Genomic DNA, 21967 nt, shown 5'->3' with positions numbered 1-21967 from the left:
CTTTTGAGCGATGCTAGAAATATAACCTATGTATGGTAATTTGAAATAAAAGGTATTAGGCGCTTGTTCACGAGTTGATCTTACATAGTTGCCTGTTACATACTGAGTGACACTGCGGTTAATGATTCTTTCTATTAGCCTGGGAGGATACATGTTTTTCTTTAGGATGAATGTTAGTGACGCGATGTCCTCAATAAACGCTTGCCAGGTGTTACAAATCTTGAGAGTTCTGTCAACAAGTGTCTTGACTAGCCCAATTTTGTATGAAAATGAGGTAAAACTAGAAAAACATGTTAATAAGCCGGTGAATGTTTTCTTGCGGAATGTTCTAGTCGACTTTCACATTTCTATTGTAATAATGCAAACGTAGTGTTAGCGTTTTCCTCTTTCAAAGTAGGTAGTCTCTCTAGTGTGAAAGACCCTATCCCCAATGGACTCTGATCATGTGTGGTTTATAAATTTTCGTGCGCAGGCTGTGCAGCTTGCTATGTCGGTGAGACCACCAGACATTTCAACACACGTGTAAGGGAACACTTGGAAACGGACGGGGCCTCACACATTTTCAAGCATCTGGAGACTTCGTCAGCATGTCGCTCTGCATGCTCCCGCGACAATTTTGCCATCATCGATCAGGCATCCACGCGGTTTGCCCTTAAAATCAAAGAGGCGTTGCACATAGTTTGGGAAAAACCTACACTCAACGCACAAGTCATACACGTTAATTTAGAACTTTCTGTTTAATTTTGTATTACTATTGTTATGGTCTTAATTATTTCTATTATTATTGTAATTTTTTTAGCATTTATATTCCACTGTAATTTGTTGTTCATTTCACACTGAAGATGGCACTCATGAGGCAACTGCCGAAACATGTCTGTTGTAAAACTCAGGAGTGTCGTGTTTTTCGTAAAATTAATTTCCTCACTGCTTTTATCTCGATCTAAATAAGTTATAATCGCTGCTCACATTTCGCCTGAAGAATTTCATCCTGCCCCGTGCCAGAAAGTGCTTCGAAAATAGATTCACCGTTCCAGGTCAAACGTCCCATTGTCATGATCCCATTGGAGCGGCTCCTGGGCAGCACATAACCCTATAGGCCCTTCGTAGGAAGAAGGCGAGTTATTAGTGAGTTCTGATTTAGTTCTTGGTTTCATTCCTCAACAGGGCCCGGCACTTTATGCGTACAACAACGCCCGGTTTTCTAAGAATGACTGGAGGGGCATTAGAATGCTGAGTGACAGTATGAAAGTCAAAGATCCTATGAAAGTGGGTCGATTTGGCCTGGGTTTTAAATCCGTGTTTCATATGACAGGTAACCCTTCAGCCATAAGGACTGTGCTATCCTTTGTTAACTGGGCATTCGTTCTGCGCGAGAAGAATATCTTAGCAAGAGTTATTGGAATAACAAAAATGGGGGTAACAACGCATTTTCACAGATAATTAAGCTTCAATTTGAACTAAAATGCCATAAATTGTTTTTATAATAGAGCTTTTCAAAACTTTTGTTGTCTTACTATCTTTGATAAATGCGTTGTAACCCCAATTTTTGGATTCCGATACCCCTTGCTAAAATCTCTTTTTTCCAAAGTTAACTCTAAAAAAGATAATCTGTATTAAGAGTCCCGTCCTTAAATTTCTTTTAAAGCTTTATGGAAGAGCGTTAGTGAGACAAAAGAGAGGATTCGAACTGCCTTCTTCTGGAAACTGTACCATTTGTGAAGTCATCAGTGCTTACTATTGAAGATGTTGGTGCAGAAATAAGAACTTGGAAGTGAAGCGTTAACCACGGGAGGGTGGAATCAAATTTGCCAGATTTAATACACAGAAGACGATGGAGCATTCTTCACTAAATTGGAACATTCTTTAGCCTTCTATACAATTGTTACTACTTCATATAACTTTCTGGTTTCCTCGACGCTATTCTGATTTTTCGTCGATCTTTTCAGCGTATTGGATCCTTTATTCGGCAATGCAGGTGCTTTTTACCAACCTTTTAGCCTAACAGAGGATTGTATGTTATATAACTTACTCATTTTCATCCTAGATTTACCAAGCATCCTCAGCAACACAAGAATTGCGTTCCTTGACCCGCACGAGCAGCACTTTAACGAAGAGGGGATCCGGAGAACCGGATTCGCGTGGCTGTTAAATAAACAGCGTGAAATCATGGAAGACATTCCAGATCAGTTTCGTCCTTACAAAGGACTATTTGAATTTAGCGATAAAGAATTCGATGGTGCAGGACGTTACCATGGCACACTGTTTCGTTTTCCGTTGCGTGACACCCCCTCTGAATTATCACAAACGTTGTACTCTTTCGACAAGGTGGAAAGCTTGTTTAATAGTTTTATTGCTGATGCTCATCTGGTGCTTTTGTTTCTGCGAAATTTAGAAGCTATCGAGCTTTACGTGCGGGAGAAATCACAGGCGCACCCAAAACGAATCTTTCGAGTTAAAATCAGCGACGACAGCCTTCAGTTAGCCTGCAGAAAAAGGAAAGAGTTCTATGCCAAAGTAGAGCCTGGTAAACACATGCCAGAGCCTGTTACAGTCACGTACCCGCTCACAATTGAGACAGAGAGGAATGGTGAGATGCAGAGGCATTCCTTTCTTGTCACAAGTTATTGCTGTGGAGGTCACCTCTCAGAACAGTTTGAGAAACTCTTGACAGATACAGACCTCGGCTATTTACCTTCAGTTGGCGTAGCCATGGCGCTACCATCTGGAGTCAGCCCTGAAACGCCCGACATTTCAGGTCATGTGTTTTGCGCTCTTCCTTTGCCAGTGCAAAAGAAAAGCATGACAGGCTTACCAGTGCATGTGAACGGATTCTTTGCTCTGAGCCAGAATAGACGTCACATCAAAACGCCAAATGCCGATCAAGAGAACCGAGAGAAGCTGACTGACAAGTCCTTGTTGTGGAACCACTGTTTGTTGGAGGAAGCTGTTCCAAATGCGTATGCTACCTTGATATGTGAAGCTATTATCAACAGGAGCCTTAATGTGCAACCAGAATCAATTTACAAGTAAGTTTTTTTATCGCTTATCAGTGACGGATCCAAAACATGGTACAAGGCGTAAGTCTGGCACTCAGCAAGAGTGAAAAATTAGTTTATGGAAAGCGCGTGGGGGGTAAGAAGATTTTGACGCCCATTTTTTCCCTGTGCCTTCTTCATTTGTTTGCTGTTGCTGCTTTCAAGAATTTGTCAACTAGGAGAATTCCTTAGGCCTGGACCTCCTTAAAGTATCTTTACCCTTATCTCTTCATTCCCTGTGCAACCTGAAAGGATACTAAAGAATCCTTTTGCTGATTAAGCGTTCAGCAAGACGTTAATCTTGGTATTGTTGTCAGAAACAGTGCAAATCATGCAGCTGAGGCGAAATAAAAACCCATTCGTTTTCTATTCTTTTTGTTTTTGAATTAGTACGTAAAGTATAGAAGCAGTGAAGAAATTTTCGGATTACGCGTAAGTATGCTTGGAGAACTGAAGTGTTAGAAGAAGCTAGGAACTAAAATATTTTATTCTACATTTGGAGGGCTTGTCGAGTAGTAATAGTCACTTCATGGAATGGAGTTTAAATCAAATTCTAGGATTTAAAATCTGGGTTTATCTTTCACAGAGGTCTACTGGCTTTCATGGTTTTCTGATAATCAATTTGTCCAATTGGGAAATTTGTTGCACAATATGCCTGTAAACTAATGCCCACGAGCCAACCAGTGTAACTATAAACAAAAAACAAGACAAGACAACAACAAGAACAACAACAACAAATCAGCAACCCCAGCAGACAGTAATCTGGAAGTTCGCTCGCGGACAAAACAGACCAAAAGGGAACTAGGCTATCATCCTATAGGCAAAAAAGTAAAGATAGAATCTTTACCATGAAGATAGGTTTTTGTCCCCGATCAAGGCAGTGACGCTGGAAAGCTTGATTTTTACTCCGCATAGCGTTTACATTTAACGTTTCAATCACTAATGATCGTTACGCTGGCGTTTTTGTCTCAAACAGAGCGTGGCCAGATATCAACAGTATTGAACAAACATGGAAAAGAATCCAACAACCCTTGTTTGAGTTGCTGCGCAGTAAACAAGTCATATACACTCAAGTCCACGGAGGCCAATGGCTTAACGTGGGAGAGGCCATCTTTGACAAGCTTGAAGAATTTGATCCAAAGGAGCTTCTTCAGAATGTCTTGCTCGAAGCCAAACAAAACGTCGCCATCTTGCCTAATCATGTGTTGGAGTCCATAAGCTTCTACACGCCTATCACCGAAGAGCTCGAGATCACACCATCCTTTGTGCGTCGAATTCTCAAGGTCACACCATCCTGTTACAGTAGCCTAGGACGAAAAGAAAAGTTTTGCCTTCTCAAGTTTGTTCTCAAAGATGATAACTTTTTTGAACTCCTTGGGCTTGAACTTTTACCTGTCTCTGATGGAAACGTTGTGCCTTTCAAAAGCTCAGCTGGTGATTACATTTACATCACATCAAAAATTCATCCACCAGAGCTTCTTCCTGGTCTAAAGCATCGCATTCTGGACCAAGAGGTCGATGAACACACATTAGAAAAACTAGAAGATGTGGCAAGAAAAGGTATTGATTTGATTTGATTTGATTTATTGAGAAAAGATTAAATGTACAAGTTTCATATAAACATATAAAACATATAAAACAACAAATAAAACCAAAAAAGACATTTATCAAATGATTTGTGTAGCAATATGTATTGATTTTCGCTACGCTAACCGAGGGTTACAGTACACACTAAAGAAAAATACAACAGCATAAGCTATTTAAACTTAAATTCAAACGAAAATACAATAGTTTCAATAACAAAAGAAAATTCACTATCACCAATGGGAAGCTTAATTAAATATTCAAGAGAAGTAGTGTCAGTGTGCATACATTAAAGTTCGAATTAGCAACCGTCAAATCACGTTCATTTTCACAATAACAACATGAAGAATCACATTGCGGAATTTATTTGGGTGACGCTTGCTGAGGGATCTAGCATTAAAATATTCATCCTAGTCGTGTTCCGCAAGGAAAAATTTGTTCGTAATTTTCCAAATTTCTTAGAATCGTGTGTGTTTCATTCATATATCCTTGGATGACATTACCTTTTCGTTGCAGCATGCCATTATTTTAGCATAACACAGAGGGAATAGTCCCATCTTTGTGGCCTCTGCTTTCTCGGAACAATTACGTACAGTTAGAAGTAACAGGAATAAAAAGTGGTGTGAAATGCATTTTGTCCTTTAACCTTAAAGCACTTCAAAACGTTAACCATATCAAACCAAAATAGCCCTGTCTAATGTTTAGATAGTAAAATTAATTCTACACGTGAAAAAAGTCTTAGTATATAGGAGTAATAGGAAAGGCCCATCTTAGTTGCAAGTTTTGTTCTTCGTCTCCTTTTTTGTTAAATCGTTATCTGAATTAGAGAATGGCCGGTTGTAGCGTTTAGTATGAATATTATTCGCTTGCGATTATACCGTAACTCCAAAACATCAAAGTTGTGTTACTTCTTTTGTATAAAATTGAAGTTTCGTGGTGAGCGCCTCATGCCTCATCACTCAGGTTTATAGAAAGCAATTGTTATTTGGCGCCCGTTTTCATATATCGTGAAATTCGATACATGAAAAGTTAACCCTTGGATACACCAAGCTTGTAAAAGGGATAGGGGTAGGGATATATTGTGCCCCTTGCTCGTCATTATTTACCATTCGCACAAGCTGCTTGTTCATGCCTTAGACCTATTTTGGCAACGTTTATTGACAATCAGTTATTGGGGTGAGAGGACGTGACACATTTCTAACATGGGGTCAAATCATTTTATGCCTTTTCTCGGCGAGATAATTACAATGCTAACGAAATTTGCAAACTCTTAGAAATCATGTTACACTTCTCTAGCATAGAAAATCTTCGATAGACGTTCATTTTCGATAGCTTCTTATTTTAAGTAAAATCCAACGTGACTACCAAAAGAGTCCTTGTTTAAGCTTTCAGTACAAAAACGACTATCAACGTAAATGGTTTACTTTCCCTGTAGGATGCACTCAGTTACGACTCCTCTGCAGCCGTGACATACCTTCTCTGCTTTTGGAGTCGTTACCTTCTGACTGGTCAAAAGGCGACAGAATTCAGTGGCACCCTGGTGACAGAAATCTAAACCATCCAACAAAAGAATGGCTCAGCAGCGTGTGGGACTACCTGAGAGAACATTTTGTGACGGACGAGGATCTCTCTAGCCTAGAAAACCTCCCTTTGATTCCGCTCGACCTCTCGCAAGTTCCCGTTACCCTAACAAGACTAAGAAAACAGTCTAAAGTTGTTGTCAGAAGATTGGATAACGATTATTTAGAAAAGAATCTAAGTGATGTTTTGACAAAGCTGGGAGTGCTAGTCATGGAAGACTGCCCAGCCTTCTGGAATCGCAACCTCGGTGTTCTGAAAACATTTGTTCACCCACCAACTGTCCATGGTGTCTTAAAGGCCATAGCGATATACTCCACAGAGAAAGGTAATGGAATGCTTTCAGCTATCATATTAGATAAAGTCACCAATGATGGCAGACGTTCCTTACGAAATTTTATTTCGAAGGCTTCATCTCTTGATGTTCAAGAAAAGGCTCTTCTTCTTTGCCTTCCCCTTTTCCAAACGGTCAGCAACTCAGAGGATTTCGTGTCAAAGAAGGAGGGCTTTCATGCAGCACCAGAGAAGGCACACGAGTTTCCAGTGACTCCTCAAGGAAAATTCATTGACATAAAGGATGAAGACTCACGGAAGATGGTTGGCTTGCTAGACATTAAAATCCTGACACCTACAACGTTTTTACTGGATGGGATATTCCCTGGTGTTAAAGACAAAAAATATCCAGAGGAAGATATAGATCAACTAATAGCCTTTGTGATGAAGAGATACGAAGTTTATGCCGGCGCCAGTGCTACGTTCGAAGATGCGATGAAAGCCCTGCCATTTGTTCCGACCTTGGGTGGCCGGGTGAGAGCAATGGAGCTTTTTGATCCCACGAAAGACTTGATTCGGAGATTGTTTGCCGATGAAGATGTTTTTCCTACCGGGGTGCAGTATGCTGAACTTTCAGTTCTTGCAGTTCTGAGGAAACTTGGTATGAAAAGCGAGGATGAAATCAACGCCCAAGACCTTTACCAAAGTGCTAGAAAGATCTCTGAAATCACCAGCACGCCGACAGCGGAGCTAGAGCAGAAACAGAGGCAGAAGTCAGAAGCACTTATGACTTATTTGGAAAGAGAGCCAAGGAAACTCCAGGAACCCGTTTCTGGAACAGCACTCGGAGAACTGCTTCGAGAAATTCCTTGGGTATGTGGAACGAGGAAAAAACCCGAAAATTATCCCAGCAGTCTTCATTTCTGGGGAGAGGGTGAGGAAAAGATCAGTTTCTTCAAGCCCACAGAAGTCACAAGCAAAGAGAACGTGAATCTCATCGGAACAGTGAGGCCGATAATTGGAGTAGAATCTTCCAGTCAATTAGCCAGATATTTTGGTTGGGACAAAACGCCTCAAGGACTGGAAGTTGTGAAGCATTTAAACGTCATTACGGGCTGTTACACCAGGGATGAAAAGCCGCGTTATATGTTAGTACTCAAAGACACCTACTCTTTCCTCTGCTACAATGCAGATGACGCTGATGTTGCAAAATCCTTGCAGGAAATTCAGAATTCAAGGTGGATTTGGAATGGAGATGGATTTTCAGCCCCCTCTTCCATACTTGCTGAAAAGCCTGCTCTTGACCTCACACCGTATATTACCTGTCTTCCAGCAGAGATGAAAGAATACTGTGACCTGTTCTTGGCGTTTGGCATGGAAGCAGTATGTGATGCATCTGTTTTGCTTCAGGTTCTTAGCTTGATCAAAGAGAAGTATGCAAAGAGTAAGCCGCCGTTTGAACCTGCTGACGTGGAAAAGGACCTGCAGTTATCTATAACCATACTGAATAAGTTAAAGAGTTCTGACGGTCCTCTGTCCCCTCAACTTCAAGAAAAAGTGCTGATTCCTACGCAAGTGGAAGGCGATGCTTTTGTCAGGCTTGCTTCAGTCGAAGAGTGTGTATATTGTGACCGCGAGTGGCTACAAATGGAAAAAGACGATGAAGAAGTAACTTATTTCTTTGTCCATCCGGACGTTTCTAACAGCACAGCAGAATTTTTTAACGTTCGACCCTTGAGTAACTCAATGCTAGATCCAGATGAGTTAGGAGTAGGTGAAGAGTTTGGACAAGAGGAGAAACTCACTCGTAGACTTAACAGACTCCTTGAAGACTACAAGGATGGATTTGCAGTACCAAAAGAGCTTATTCAGAATGCCGACGACGCAGGTGCCACGGAAGTCAGATTTCTGTACGATGAACGCACCAACGAGGATGCCATGACCTGCCTGATTGACGAAGGAATGAGAGAATGTCAAGGTGCTGCACTGTGGGTATACAACGATGCGGAATTCCGAAATGAAGATTTTGAGAACTTGACAAAATTGAGCGGAGCAACAAAAGAGCACGACACTGAAAAAATTGGCAAGTTTGGCCTTGGCTTCAATGCAGTTTATAACCTCACGGATGTTCCCATGTTGGTTAGCCGAAATTATTTCGTGATTTTTGATCCTAACACCTTCTATCTTGGAAAGGCAATCAGGAACAAAAACAAACCGGGAGTGAAAATTGACACCAACAAAAATGTAAAGAAGCTGCGAAAGTTCCGCAATCAGTTCAAACCGTTCAATGGTATATTTGATTGTGACCTTCATTTAGACAAAGAAGACAACTCTTTTCATGGGACACTGTTTCGCTTCCCACTAAGAACCAAAGAGCAAGCCATACGAAGTGAAATCAATCCTCTTCCTTACGACTGCAAGCAAGTAAAAGACCTATTGAGGCTGTTTATTGGTGGGGCCAGATCACTGCTTCTCTTCACACAGAATGTCCTTCGAGTAAGCATCTTTCATTTGCCTAAAGACACAACTGGAAATCCACAACCTAACATGATTTTTGATGTGACAAAAAAGTTGGCAAAAGATGTAGTGCTAAGAGAGTTGTCTACCCCATACAACCTATCTACAGTCTCTAAAGAACTCAGCGCTGAGGATCAGTTCCTTTTAAAGCAGTGCAACTTTCTTAGAGCCTCATCCGAAGCTGTCAAGTTTGCGGGATATTCCGGGAATTCAAGTACTGTTTTACTGAGGTCAGCGATTACCATCGACGTCCAAAGCACTGTTACAGTGGACGGCTCCCATTTCTTCGGAGACGAAGTTCACCTACCATCCGATACAGAGAGGTGGCTTGTCGCATCTTCCATGGGAACTGGCGAAGCAATGCAGTTTTCGAAGCAAGACAAAAGCCTTCTTCCCTCAGGTGGAGTTGCTGTTCAACTGACGCTTAATTATGATTCCATTTCAGTACCTGTTTGTCGCTCAAATCCCTCAGGAAGTGCATTTTGCTACCTTCCCCTTCCAATTCACACTGGTCTCCCTTTACACGTCAATGGAGCGTTTGCAGTAGCTTCTAACAGACGTAGGTTGAAGGACAAAACTGAAGACGACAAAGTCTGCATCGGAGCAGATTGGAACAACGTTCTATTGAAAGATTCTGTTTGCGCTGCATATCTCGATCTCATTAACGATGTCAAGCAAGCTACACAAGCACCAGGAGGCACATATCAGTTTCATTCATTGTGGCCTAGGTCCCGTGAAGTAGAAAAAGCCTGTGAGCCTCTGGCCTGTTCATTTTATGAACGCCTTGTTGCTGAGAGCCTCCCCCTTTTTCCACATGGAAACAGTTGGGTGGGAGTCCACGAGGTTGTCTTTCTCCATCCAATGTTTCGCAGGGATACTGAAATCGGGGATGTAGCGTTTGAGGTTTTTCGGTTACTGCTAGGTAGCAATAAGGTTGTTGTTGATCTTCCTGCGGACATTCACGAGTCGTTTGTTAGCTTTGATCTGGAAACAGCGATCCAATCTGGAAACTTTAATAAGAACAGGTTTTTTCGCGAATTGTTCTTTCCAAACGTCGGCTCGGTACCTCCTCAGTTGAGAGACAGATTGGTCCTGTACGCACTGGACAACAAAAATGGAGAGTTTGATGACATGATTAAGAGCTACGCATGCATTCCAGCATCACCACAAGGCTACAGCCTAAAATGCCCCACTCAGCTTGTCTCTCCAGAAAAAGAAGTAGGGCTGCTGTTTTCTATCAAAGATGCCAGGTTTCCACATGGCACTGACGAAACCTTCCTTAATCCTTCACGACTACTAAAGCTCGAGCAACTTGGAATGTTGACAAATGATCTCTCGTGGCCCGAGGTGGCAGAAAGGGCAGAAAGCGTAAGCATTCTGAGTCGAGATCAGAGCGATGAAGCCATTCAGAGGACTAAGCATTTGATAGACTTTTTAGAAAAAAAGTTGAAGCGTGAAGGTCAAAGTCTTCCATCAATTGAGATTCGAACCAGGATTTCAGAAGCTAAATTTCTCCCGGTACTCGGAAAGCCACAGAACTTTCCTCTCACCTGGAAAGGCAGCGAAATTCAAGGGGAAAACCAGCAAGTTCTGATATCTTCAGTTGAGGGCTTTTTAACCGATCAGTTGTATCTAGTTTGTTGCACTGAACCGATAATCAATTTGTCCATCCCGGTGAAAGTTGCAGAGTTCTTGAATTTAAACAGAAATAAGGCTACAGTCAAGCATGTGATTGCCCAACTTAATGAGGCAGTGTCTACAGGACTAGCCCATGCTGATGCGGAAATGGTTAGAACAGTATGCAGTTCGTCTTACAGATTTCTTCAAGAAGAGCTCGGGGACAACGAGGCTGAAATAATTGGTTTTCTGAAAACGAAGAATTGTATTCTCGTTGGAGATGAGTTTTTGTGTGGGAATCAAGTAGCGTTCAAATTACACGCTGATTGTTCTCCGTATTTATACAAGATTCCTGAGGATTTGGCTCGGCTGTATTCAACACTGATGAAAGTAGCCGGTGTGAGAGACTTCTTCGGACCAGACGACTACATGTTTGCTTTGGAGCGTATAATGCAAGAATTTCAAGGAAGAAAACTGGACAAGCAAACTCTTCAAATTGCCGTAAATTTGGCAACGCAATTAGAAGATTCGTTGCTGGAATCTAAATTTTCTATAACAACTGAGAAGAAGAGGGATTTGATTTATCTTCCAAGCTCTAAAGGAATAATGCAGCCGGTGAAGGAACTTTGTTTTAAAGATTGTGATTGGATTTCCGGGAATACTGGAGTTCAGTTTGTCAATTCCAAGATTCCTCGATCAACAGCTACAACATTAGGAGTAAAGTCACGAAGAGAAGAAGCTTTGCGGCGTCACACATTTGGAATATCTTTTGGACAGAAGGAGAAACTAACAAATCGCTTAAAACGGATTCTGAAGGCCTATCCATGTGGGAAAGAGCTACTAAAAGAACTTCTTCAGAATGCAGATGACGCACAGGCAACTGAGATTTGTTTCATTAAGGACCCCCGCAACCATCCTAAGGAGCGAGTATTTGAGACCTGCTGGGAGCCACTACAGGGCCCTGCGTTGTGCGTTTACAACAACAAACCTTTCACTGAGGCCGATATTGAAGGCATACAGCACCTTGGGGAGGGAAGTAAAGAAAATGACCCAAGCAAGACTGGCCAGTATGGTGTTGGCTTTAATGCTGTCTACCACTTGACCGACGTCCCTTCGTTCATGTCCCAAAGTGATGAGATTGGCGAAGTGTTGTGCGTATTTGATCCAAATTGTCAGTACGTCCCAGACGCTAATCCGCAAGAACCAGGCAGAAAGTACATAGAGACCACAGAGTTAAAGCAAACATTTCCAGATGTATTTTCCTGCTACCTAGAGGACAATTTTCCAATACAGAATTCAACTATGTTTCGGTTTCCTCTTAGAACGAAAGAGATGGCCGATGCTTCCAAGTTATCACAAACTCCAATTACGCTGGAGATAGTGAGTGAAATGATGGAAGCACTAAAGAGTGAGCTCTTTGAAGTCCTTCTTTTTGTGAACAACGTGAAGAAGATAACATTGTGCGAAATTGATGAGACTGGAAAAGTGGTAAACTCCTATTCAGTCAAAGCAGTGATGTCTGACCAAGATGAACTTAAACGACGCGAATTCGCCAGCTACACAAAGAAAGTTGGAAAACTGGTCAAAGAAGGAGAGCATCTCCCTTCTAACATTGAGCGAAAGCATTGCTCCTACGTTATGACGTTGAATGACAATACCGGGAATGAAGAGAATTGGTTCGTCGTTCAGCAGTTTGGTTTTGAGAACAGCATCACAAAGAGTATTATCAATGCTTTTCGAAGTCACGATCTTAGAATGCTTCCCAGTGGTGGTGTTGCTTGCCTCTTGACAAAGACATCAAAGGGAGGGGAGCCACCAGAAAGAAAAAAGAAAGCTTATTGTTTTTTACCGCTTCCAATTACAACTGATCTGCCAGTTCACATTAATGGTCACTTTGCATTGGACCACGAGGCCAGGCGAAATTTGTGGAAGGACGAAACTGGAGGTTATCGTACTGACTGGAACAACGCTTTGCTGAGTGATGTGATAGCATCTTGCTATCTAAGACTTTTGGACGAGGTAAGGAATTACTATCAGCTGCCAGTGTTGCAAGGCTCTGAACCAGAACATCCAAGCTGCTGCGAACAAGAATTGGTCATAAGAGTTGAAGATTATGAGAAGCTGTTTCCACAAGTTCTTGCGACCGATTCTTATTGGAATACGCTAGTACGATCTGTGTATCAGGGAATGAACGAAAAGCAAATGCGTCTTCTTCCAGTGTTGCGAAGAGCACCCAGAGGTTCAGCTTGTTCGAATAAAGCTAACTTGTCATGGCTTCCACCAACTGGCTTAGGAAAAGACCAGGCGTTCTTTAATAATCTTGAGACAGATTTAAAGATTTCCTTGTCAGAAATCCTGATTGAAACGGGATTTAACCTTGTAAAGTTTTCGTTATCTGTCTTCCGCGCATTGCATCAGTGTGATGTGTATTCCTGTTGCGTATCACCTTCATCGGTAATGGAATTTTTGAAGACCTTCAGAAGTAAAGATTCTCTTTGTAGCATTGGATCTATTCCGGCTAATGTCCACGACACTCCATTTAAGAGCGATGCTGGCGTTGCACTTGTGCTTAGCTACTGCAAACGTCAGAAAGAGTTTGTAAAGAATTTACCTGGTCTGCCGCTACTTCTCACACAAGACAATGTACTTCGTGCATTTGATCGTGTAGATCGAAAGTTCTTGTCTGGATACCACGACATTTTGCCAAAATGTAAGGAGATGTTTGTTCATGAGCAACTAAGAACTAATATCTTCAACGATGCAGTAAGTCGTCAGGCATCTGTGTTCAAACCGTTTGATGTTAATGCTTTCGCCACATATTTGCCCCGTACACTGCCACCGTTGTATTACCAGAAAGGTGACTTCGTCAAGTGGTTCCCAGATGACGGGACTGCTCAAGAACCAACTCCTCATTGGATCTTCAGAGTTTGGAGTTTTCTTGCTGAAGTCGCGAAACCTCTTATGTCATTCCATCTAGGGAATCAAGAGTCAAGCTACATTCGGAGGATTAGTCTCGCACCTTTGTCCAATTGGAGTATTCTCCCGGCAAAAGAGAAAAATGAAGTGCAAGAAGGGAGTGGCTTAAGTGATTCAAGTCAAGACACAGTCCATTTCCTGGTTCCCTTGGATTTAGCTGAATCAGTTCTTGACTTCACACAATGGGATATTACAAGAATGCCACTTGTTGAAGCTCTTCAAAAGGTGGGTCTGCCTGAGCTGAACACATCAGTTCTTTGTAGCCCATTAACCTCAACTGCACACATGATGAGTGCATTAAGGGATGCACAGGCTGTCCTTAAATGCGTTGTCGGGTCTCTTGCAAACCCAGGATCTCTTCTTCTATCACTTCAACGACGTATGAAAACAAGAGCTTATTCGTTACAAGGAGTATTGGATCCTAACAGCTGCAGGACCGTTCTGCAGTATTTTAGCGAAAATGTAAGCAGCTTGGAATTAATCTCCTGTGGGAAAGATACCTTGAGGAAGCTTCCCTTTTATCTTGCCACACACGGTAGTCTTGTCAGTCTTGAAAATCAACGAATTTGCCTCCTACCTAGTGGAATACCGAGAGTGGAAATAAGCAGTCTAGAACGTGAAGTTAATGTGTTGTTTCTGGAAGTCGTCCAAGGCCTCTCTGGACTATACAAATTTCTAGAATTTGACAGTATCTCTCCAATTGATGTGTACTGTAAATTCATCTGTCCACATTTCAAGGTCTTCAGCAGGGAGACAAAACAGACGCACCTCACGTATATTCGAGACTGTATTTTGAGAAGCACTCCGACGACTGACGAAGAGAGGATGGTACACTGTTTGAGGAACACGGAGGTCATTACCACAGGTGATGGTACATTGCAGAAAGCAAGTTGTTTCTATGACCCTCTCAACAATGTTTTCAAAGCCATGCTTTCGGAAGACAAGTTTCCACCTGAACCTTTCAACTCGGAACAATGGCTACCGTTTATGAAGAAGATTGGGATGGTGCACGAAGTTTCTTGCGATCATTTCAAGAGATTTGTCGATGAGGTAGCGGAGGAAGCGGACAGGCAGTGGACTGCGGAAACAGACAATAAGTCCAAGGTTCTAGTTTCCCACCTTTTCAGTCGACTACACGTGTTAGACGATGGTCTTCTGCAGGCTGTTTGCGGAATTCGCTTTGTGGTTTCAGATCCAGTCCGCGATGACCTTCGCAAGCTACACGCACAGTATGGTGAAAAAGAAGAGGGCCAAACTCCATACATTTCTTTCAAAGACTCTGTCATTTTAGAGCATGCTGAGACTGTTTGGACAACAGCGCATCTACTCCCCCAGTGGGCAGATCCAAGAGCTTCGTTTGCAATGAGGGTTCCTTTCGGCTCCCCCCTGTCACGTCTTAGCGTTCTGTCACAACCTACCACAGATCTGGTTACATCTCACTGCCTCAAAATCTCTCATCATCTCGTGAAGCAAAACAATACCAGAGTGTCAGAAGATCAGAGTGTCACAAGAAAGTTAGTCATGAAAAAGATTTATAGATTTTTGCAGGAAAACGGTACCACAGACAGTGATGTCAAGGGAAGCCTTCAAAATGCACCTTGCATTTTGGTCGAGCAGGGCACAAGGTACGTTCCAGCTCAACAAGTTGTGCTTGAGCTGTACGAGAGGGACGAGATATCACCATTTCTATTTGGAGTCCCTCCAGAATTTGGAGAGTTTCACAAGTTGTTTCAGTATTTGGGTAGCTCGAAATCTGTAAAGTCGTCCCACTACGCGATGGTACTGGAAATGTTACACGATCAAAGTAAGGAAAATAAGCTACACCCCAACGAGATCCAAAGTTCCTTGCGAGCGGTTAGAGGTTTCTTTGAGTGTCTGCAACAAGACTCGGCGGAGGAGATTGGTATCTCAAAACTTTACTTGCCAGCACTATGTGTATTTAGTAGGGGCGCAAGTGTGACTCAACCTGTTACCTTACACAAGTCCACTGACCTAATATTCGATGACGCTCCTCAGTACCAAAGTCGCCTACAGAGCTTCAACGAACTATTTGTGGTGGAACTAAAGAGAGCAGAACTGCAGCGCAACTCATGCATGAACTACAAAGATTACATCATGCTTCTTTCAACAGATTTTCGACCGCAGATGCTATCTGATGTTGTGGAGGAGAAATTTGTTCATTCGCCGGATTCCACGGATGGTGTTGCTTTGGCTGTACGGTTTAACGTGGCTGATTCACTGAAAAAACAACTTTGCTCAGAACAGTTCTTTCATGGAATCTTGAGGCTCATTCGGCATGCAAACCGTGAAAGTGGAAACTTGGATGATAATGTCATTGCTTCCGTCGAAGACAGGCTTAAGAATATCGAGTTCCTTGGAATGAAGAAAATTGAGACCAACCTGATGTACAAGGGAGTTCTTATTCCAGGCAGTGAAGCTGAAGTGCCACACTTCGTGGATAAGGTCTCAGAAGCTGATAAAGTTGTTTGGAAGGTCTATGTTAATGCAGATGTAGAGGACACCCTTAGCAAGGTATCACTGGTTTTAACGCAAGTGATTGCAGAAGCATGTAAAGGGTTGCTTCGGGAGACGGCAATGTTCATTCCAGAGATGCTGCGTACGGATCCCACCAAGATATGGTCAATCCTGGACGACATGCAAATTCGACAAGATGACTCTTACGACGCGTCACGGAATAATGTCTTGCCACAGCCAGGAAATTTCATCCCGATCGAAGACCATCATCTCTTAAACGAAGCATTTGAAGAATTTTCCCCTGGAGAATATGTTGGTTTGGAATTGGATGATCCCAGTCTGGATCAGGAGAGCGGAGATGCTACTTTTGTCTATGCCGTTATCATTGAAGACACAAATAAAGAAGACGCCAGTCTCTATACAAAACTCTACAAAGTCAACGTAGGCCATGACAAACCGCTACAGGATGCCGAATCGGCTGATTTGTACAAATTTCATCGCCTCCAGTCTTCTTCACTTGGGTTACGAGACCAACATACAAGTTCCACTCTAACAGAAGAGAAAATGAAAATTTTGGCCCAAGTTACAGAGGCGCTGGAAATGGCATGGTCGCTCCCTGAGAAAAGAAGGAGAAAAATCATAAAGCGATTATTTCTACAGTGGCATCCTGAGAAGAACCTCCAAGACGAGGAATTCTACAAAGAGGTTTTCCAGCACCTACAGAATGAAGTTGCAAGGTTGGAGCGCAGTGAAGCACAAGCTAGAAGCCATAGCTCGGACAGCAATTCAGCAACCAGTCTCAAAGCCTTCTTTGGTTTCTGGGAAACGCGTGCCCGGCAACATCATGCACAACGTCGAGAATACAGGGCAAGTTATATGCGAACATTTGGGGACTGTGTTGATTCAACCAGTGCTGGCTCGAAATCATTTTTTCCTCCAAGCTTCTGTAAGAAGAATCCCCAACCAGGTGAGGCACGCCGCTGGTTCAGACAAGCTAAACTCGACCTGAAGGCGGCTTCCAAAGACTTAGCTGCTGACAACCCATCGTATGAGTGGGCTTGTTTCAAGTGCCATCAGGTAGGTGCCCTGAAAGTTTAACTTTCCCCTTCCAAAAGTCCTGAATAAGAGTTGAAGATTAAAAAATATATTTCATCTGACCGACCACCCATAAGAATATATCATCCACAGACAAAAAAAGTGGACCACTGACCTTGAATAATAGGAATAGGCAGAAGCATAGGAGTGATCAGGTATCGGAAAAATTTTCTTGATTGACGATGAGGATAATCATGATCACTGCAATGACTGGATTTTGTGCCGAATTGAATTGATGAGTGGGTTAGCTCTCTAGTTGTTATGTGGTACAACAAAATTCGTAATTACACAGAACTTACCTCACAAGACGAGGGGAAGTTGGAAGAACTTAATGCTTCCCAAAGTGGGAATTGAGACTGCAGAGAAGTCTTTTTATTTAAGTGGATCAAAACTTTTTAATGAAATTCCAAACTGAAATGAAGGATCTTAAGAATTAGAATTCTATAGATCATTAGCTTTTTAATTACTTTTAACGTTAGTGGCTGTATTTAGGCTTTTTAGGTTCTTTCCTTTTTTTTGCAGGGCCCTTATTGATATCAGTATTTTATGTTGAAGAGGTCACCCTGGTTAAATCTATAAACATTATTATTATTATTATTATTATTATTATTATTATTATTATTATTATTATTATTATTATTATTATTATTATTTGACAATAAAAATCTGCGATAAAATATTGTAAAACACAGCACGCCGTTTCGACGTTTCCAGAACTTGCACTTAATAATGACGTTCTGGAAACGTCGAAGCGTCGCAGATTTTTATTGTCAAATGCTTTACCAAATCCTTACTTATTCGAATAATAATAATAATAATAATAATAATAATAATAATAATAATAATAATAATAATAATAATAATTATTATTATTATTATTATTATTATTATTATAACTATTATTATTATTATTATTATTATTATTATTATGACAGTTGTAAAAACTTATGTATGCTATAAGATTATACATAGACTGGGGCGTTAAAGGTGGCCCAAACTACGTGTGGGAATAGCGAATCTCTCTAGACTTTGTACAAATTATATAAAAAAATATATTATTATTATTTTTATTATTATTATTATTATTATTATTATTATTACTATTATTATTAGTAGTAGTAGCAGCAGTAGCAGTAGCAGTAGCAGTAGCAGTAGCAGTAGCAGTAGCAGTAGCAGTAGTAGTAGTAGTAGTAGTAGTAGTAGTAGTAGTAGTAGTAGTAGTAGTAGTAGTAGTAGTAGTAGTAGTAGAAGGTAGTGTGGTAGTGGTAGTGGTAGTGGTAGTGGTAGTGGTAGTGGTAGTGGTAGTGGTAGTGGTAGTGGTAGTGGTAGTGGTAGTGGTAGTGGTAGTGGTAGTGGTAGTAGTAGTAGTAGTAGTAGTAGTAGTAGTAGTAGTAGTGACCTGAAAGCAATGTAATAAAACGTAAAATTTATAGCAACAACTTTGAAAATGGGACAGGTAACGATAAAACCACTTCGTTTTTAAATGAGTTAAGGTCTTAGTGCGCAGATTTGTAGACCATTTGTACAGTTTTGGAACATTTGATGTGTGGGGGAAAGGGCTGTATGAAACCATTGTTGCTATGGCACTTTTATGGTATTTAGGCTGCCGAGAAGGCGCTGAAGGCTGCCCAATATGCAGATGATGCTTTCAAGACACATGCACACAGTCTAATACGAATTGCCGCACGTTTGGACGACTTACAATTGGACAGCTTAGCAAACAAGTTGGAGTGTCGCGTGGTGGACTCAACACGCATGCGCTATCCTGACCAAGTCCGCTACCCCCAGATTCCCAATGAAGTCTACTCAGAAACGACGGCTCACGAGGTCCTGGATCTTGCCAAGAGAATCCTGGATAGGGTCAGTGACAAACTCTCAAGGCTATAATAATTAACAGTTCAATACTACCCTTCGTTTACAGCATATCAACTGATATGAATTGTGCTTTACGGACTGTTGAAGGGCCTGTAATCCCAGCGATGCGAGATCAGTGGGTGAATATTTGAAGAAATACGTACAACAAACTTGTAGCAGTCAAATGTAAAAGCTAGAAATAACTATACTAAGCAGCATTTTCAAACTGTGGTAGCAAAAGAAAGCAATTATGTTCGCGATTACGGCAATAGAAACAAGTGTCCCGAACTAATCACAACTTAGTTAAGTTCCTGTGCCCGTTGCTATCATTTGCTACCGGCCGGTGCCAACTGCGGGGAAAGGTAGCAGACTTTAGCTGTTTATTTAGAAAACATTGTACGACCGTTTTGAATGTATTATGAATCGGCGTTACAGGACGATTGTTTCCACTGTTTTTTGTTTTCTGATCGAACATTGAGTGAAATTACTCAAAAAGTCACTGGTCAATTAATTTATTTTACGAAATTACCCCTAAGTAGTTCAAACGTTTGAGTTTTTAGATTAAGTAAAGATAGTCAATAGTTTGTAGGAGTAGCTTGACTATAGCATTACGACATACTTGATGTTTAGGCGCTTGAAACTATAATACACGTGCAAAGAGAAACACTCGTGAGGGAGAACGTGACCGCTATGCATTTCCTGCGAATTTGCCACGAGTCTCAGAGCTTGCCAACATCAATACTTTTCATTGGTCGGCAGCGTGACCTCTTTGACAACTGATCTCACGGAGTGCAAAATCTGTGCAAATCTTTGCAGGCCAAAACTCAGGGTTTATTGTTTCTTCGAGAATTCCCTCCTTTCAAATAAATTAAAAGCCATCTATCTTATAGGTGGTTATTAGTTGCTGTTATGCTCAAGCAGTGAAGTTTGCAGTTCATATTTACCATTTGTATTCATTTAGATTTTGTAGTATTGTAGTCCTGTCATGCTCCTTTTAAAAAGTTGTGTTAGTTTGCTTTGCACAAGAAATGAAATGAAGAAAATGTCTCCGGTAAAGTAAAGTTATTTTAAGTGATTTATTTAGTGTTCTTTTAGCATTGATTTGCGTGTGTGAGCGTCCGAGTTGTTCAGGGTTACATCTAGAAAGAGTACCCATCATTTTTGTAAGGGTTTTCTATACTTTTATTGACTGAATATATCGGCTAAACAGAGAACGTGTAGTTATAAGCAGTAAAAAAGTAGCATGTAGCTTTTTTTCTCATTTTAATAGAAACATTTCCAGTTTGTTTAGTGGGATCTTTTGGAATGGTAATTCGGCAACGATGATATATCATGCATTCCCGGTGCTAGTGATATGAGAGAAACGTGATTTCGTCTCAGGTTCATTAAAGGTTATTCTTAGACTCGATTTTATAGACTTTATATTCTTCTTTAACAGCTGCTAGAAATAATATGTAGTAACCAACGACATTTTAATTTTAGGATTGATTTTTGGCAATTTTATCTTAGTACCGACGTTTGCTCCTTGTTAGCTGCGGGAATTATAAACAACAAGTACAAAATACAAATTTCTTGTTCATTGGTATTTGTTGATGTTGAGTTGTTCTTTTTGTTGTATTACTCCTGTAGTCGCATATCCGTTCACACTGTCGCCGAGACAAGAAGGCGCGCAAACAGGAACTGATAGAAGAGTATGACTCTTGAGTTTTGGGCTGCAGATCATATACTTTTTTCTTCGAATATCAGATTGACATCAACTGCTGTTAGGATTTTTAAGACCAGCAGGTTCATTCAGCTTCATGTAACCCCCATACGACGTTTATTTGTTACCTTGAGTCTGCCTCGTGATCCGTCTCTTCAGCCTTAGCACAGTATCTTATTTGTCTCTTGCCCCCCCCCCCCCCACTTTCACCCTCCACCCCTCCCCCTCCCCCCGCGCCTTCCCATCTTTTCGCCTTACACGTCATGTCGGTTGCATCATTTTTTCGCGTCCAACTATCAATTCTAGTCCCTCAACAGAAACAAACTTGCAAAAACTAAAAAGGTTAAAAAAAAAGGCGAGTTTAGAAGGGAATCGGGTACTTATTTGGTATGATAGGCAATCTGCCAAGTTGTCCTTTTTTACTTGGTGGACATTGATAATCTAAATAAACTTCATTTAAAATTAAGAATACTTTGTTGTCTATTGTCGCGTCTAATGGTATTAGGGCTACATCGGGCAAAGTTTTTATCATTCTGTGATTAATAAGTCCTTTATTTCTTTTATTTATTTTAACTATGGTTAATTCGGCGGAAAACGAAAACCTTAAACGGAAGTGCCAGGCTTTGTCTAAGCCTAAGTGAACAATGTTGGTTCTCATCTTGTTTCAGCATATTTTGCCCCTAAAACGTTCCTTACTTATAAAGTTGAAATTTAGCTTCCAAAAAACGGTGAAGAGTTTCCTTTAAAAAGAATAACAGAAACCGTGGGGTAAAATAAAACGCGGCCGGATTAAAATGTCACGTGCAATATTGAGGCAGACTTCGCGAGGTCAATCCAGAATAAGTGATACCGTTGTTTATATACTAAATACCCAGAGGCCAAAAACCCGTTATTATTGGTATTTTGAGTGCCCACTGGCATGACCGATCCCGACAATTCTTTTTTTTTTTCTTCTTCTTTTTCTTGACAAACACATGACAATTTTGTGGCGCGGCAAGCATTAAAATGAAAACCGTAATTTCTTGACGTATCGCTAAGAACATGGCGAGAACTTGACCAGCGACTGAAGGATTCTTATCGTTTATTACGTACAGTAGTAGTAGTGGTGAAAAGGATAAAAGTCTAATACAGTGATCTAATACAGTAGTATTCGAAGATGTGATGAGACATTGAATCGAAACTGATGGGGCGGCGGGGCATTCCAAAACTCAAGTGCTTACCTCTTTTTTCCGGGCTTTTAGGACTACTGCTAAACACAAAA

At 41.2% G+C, this 21967-nt stretch overlaps 1 protein-coding gene across 3 annotated transcripts in view; it reads left to right on the top strand.

Moving 5' to 3' along the window:
* LOC146457558 (sacsin-like) overlaps positions 1-20589 on the top strand; it is a 36847-nt gene extending 16258 nt beyond the window's left edge. For all 3 annotated transcript variants that reach the window (XM_085091814.1, XM_085091815.1, XM_085091816.1), the window contains exons 5-9: positions 1165-1312; positions 2045-3026; positions 4012-4595; positions 6055-17132; positions 18753-20589. In XM_085091814.1, coding sequence (XP_084947940.1) covers positions 1165-1312; positions 2045-3026; positions 4012-4595; positions 6055-17132; positions 18753-19037 — 13077 coding nt within the window. In that variant the 3' untranslated portion in view covers positions 19038-20589. The remainder of the gene's footprint in view (positions 1-1164; positions 1313-2044; positions 3027-4011; positions 4596-6054; positions 17133-18752) is intronic.
* Positions 20590-21967: the final 1378 nt, after the last annotated feature.

Source organism: Pavona decussata, unplaced genomic scaffold (assembly GCF_977016875.1).
Source record: "Pavona decussata unplaced genomic scaffold, jaPavDecu1.1 SCAFFOLD_240, whole genome shotgun sequence".
Classification (NCBI taxonomy): Eukaryota; Metazoa; Cnidaria; class Anthozoa; order Scleractinia; family Agariciidae; genus Pavona; species Pavona decussata.
This window is presented reverse-complemented; position numbering and strand designations above follow the sequence as displayed.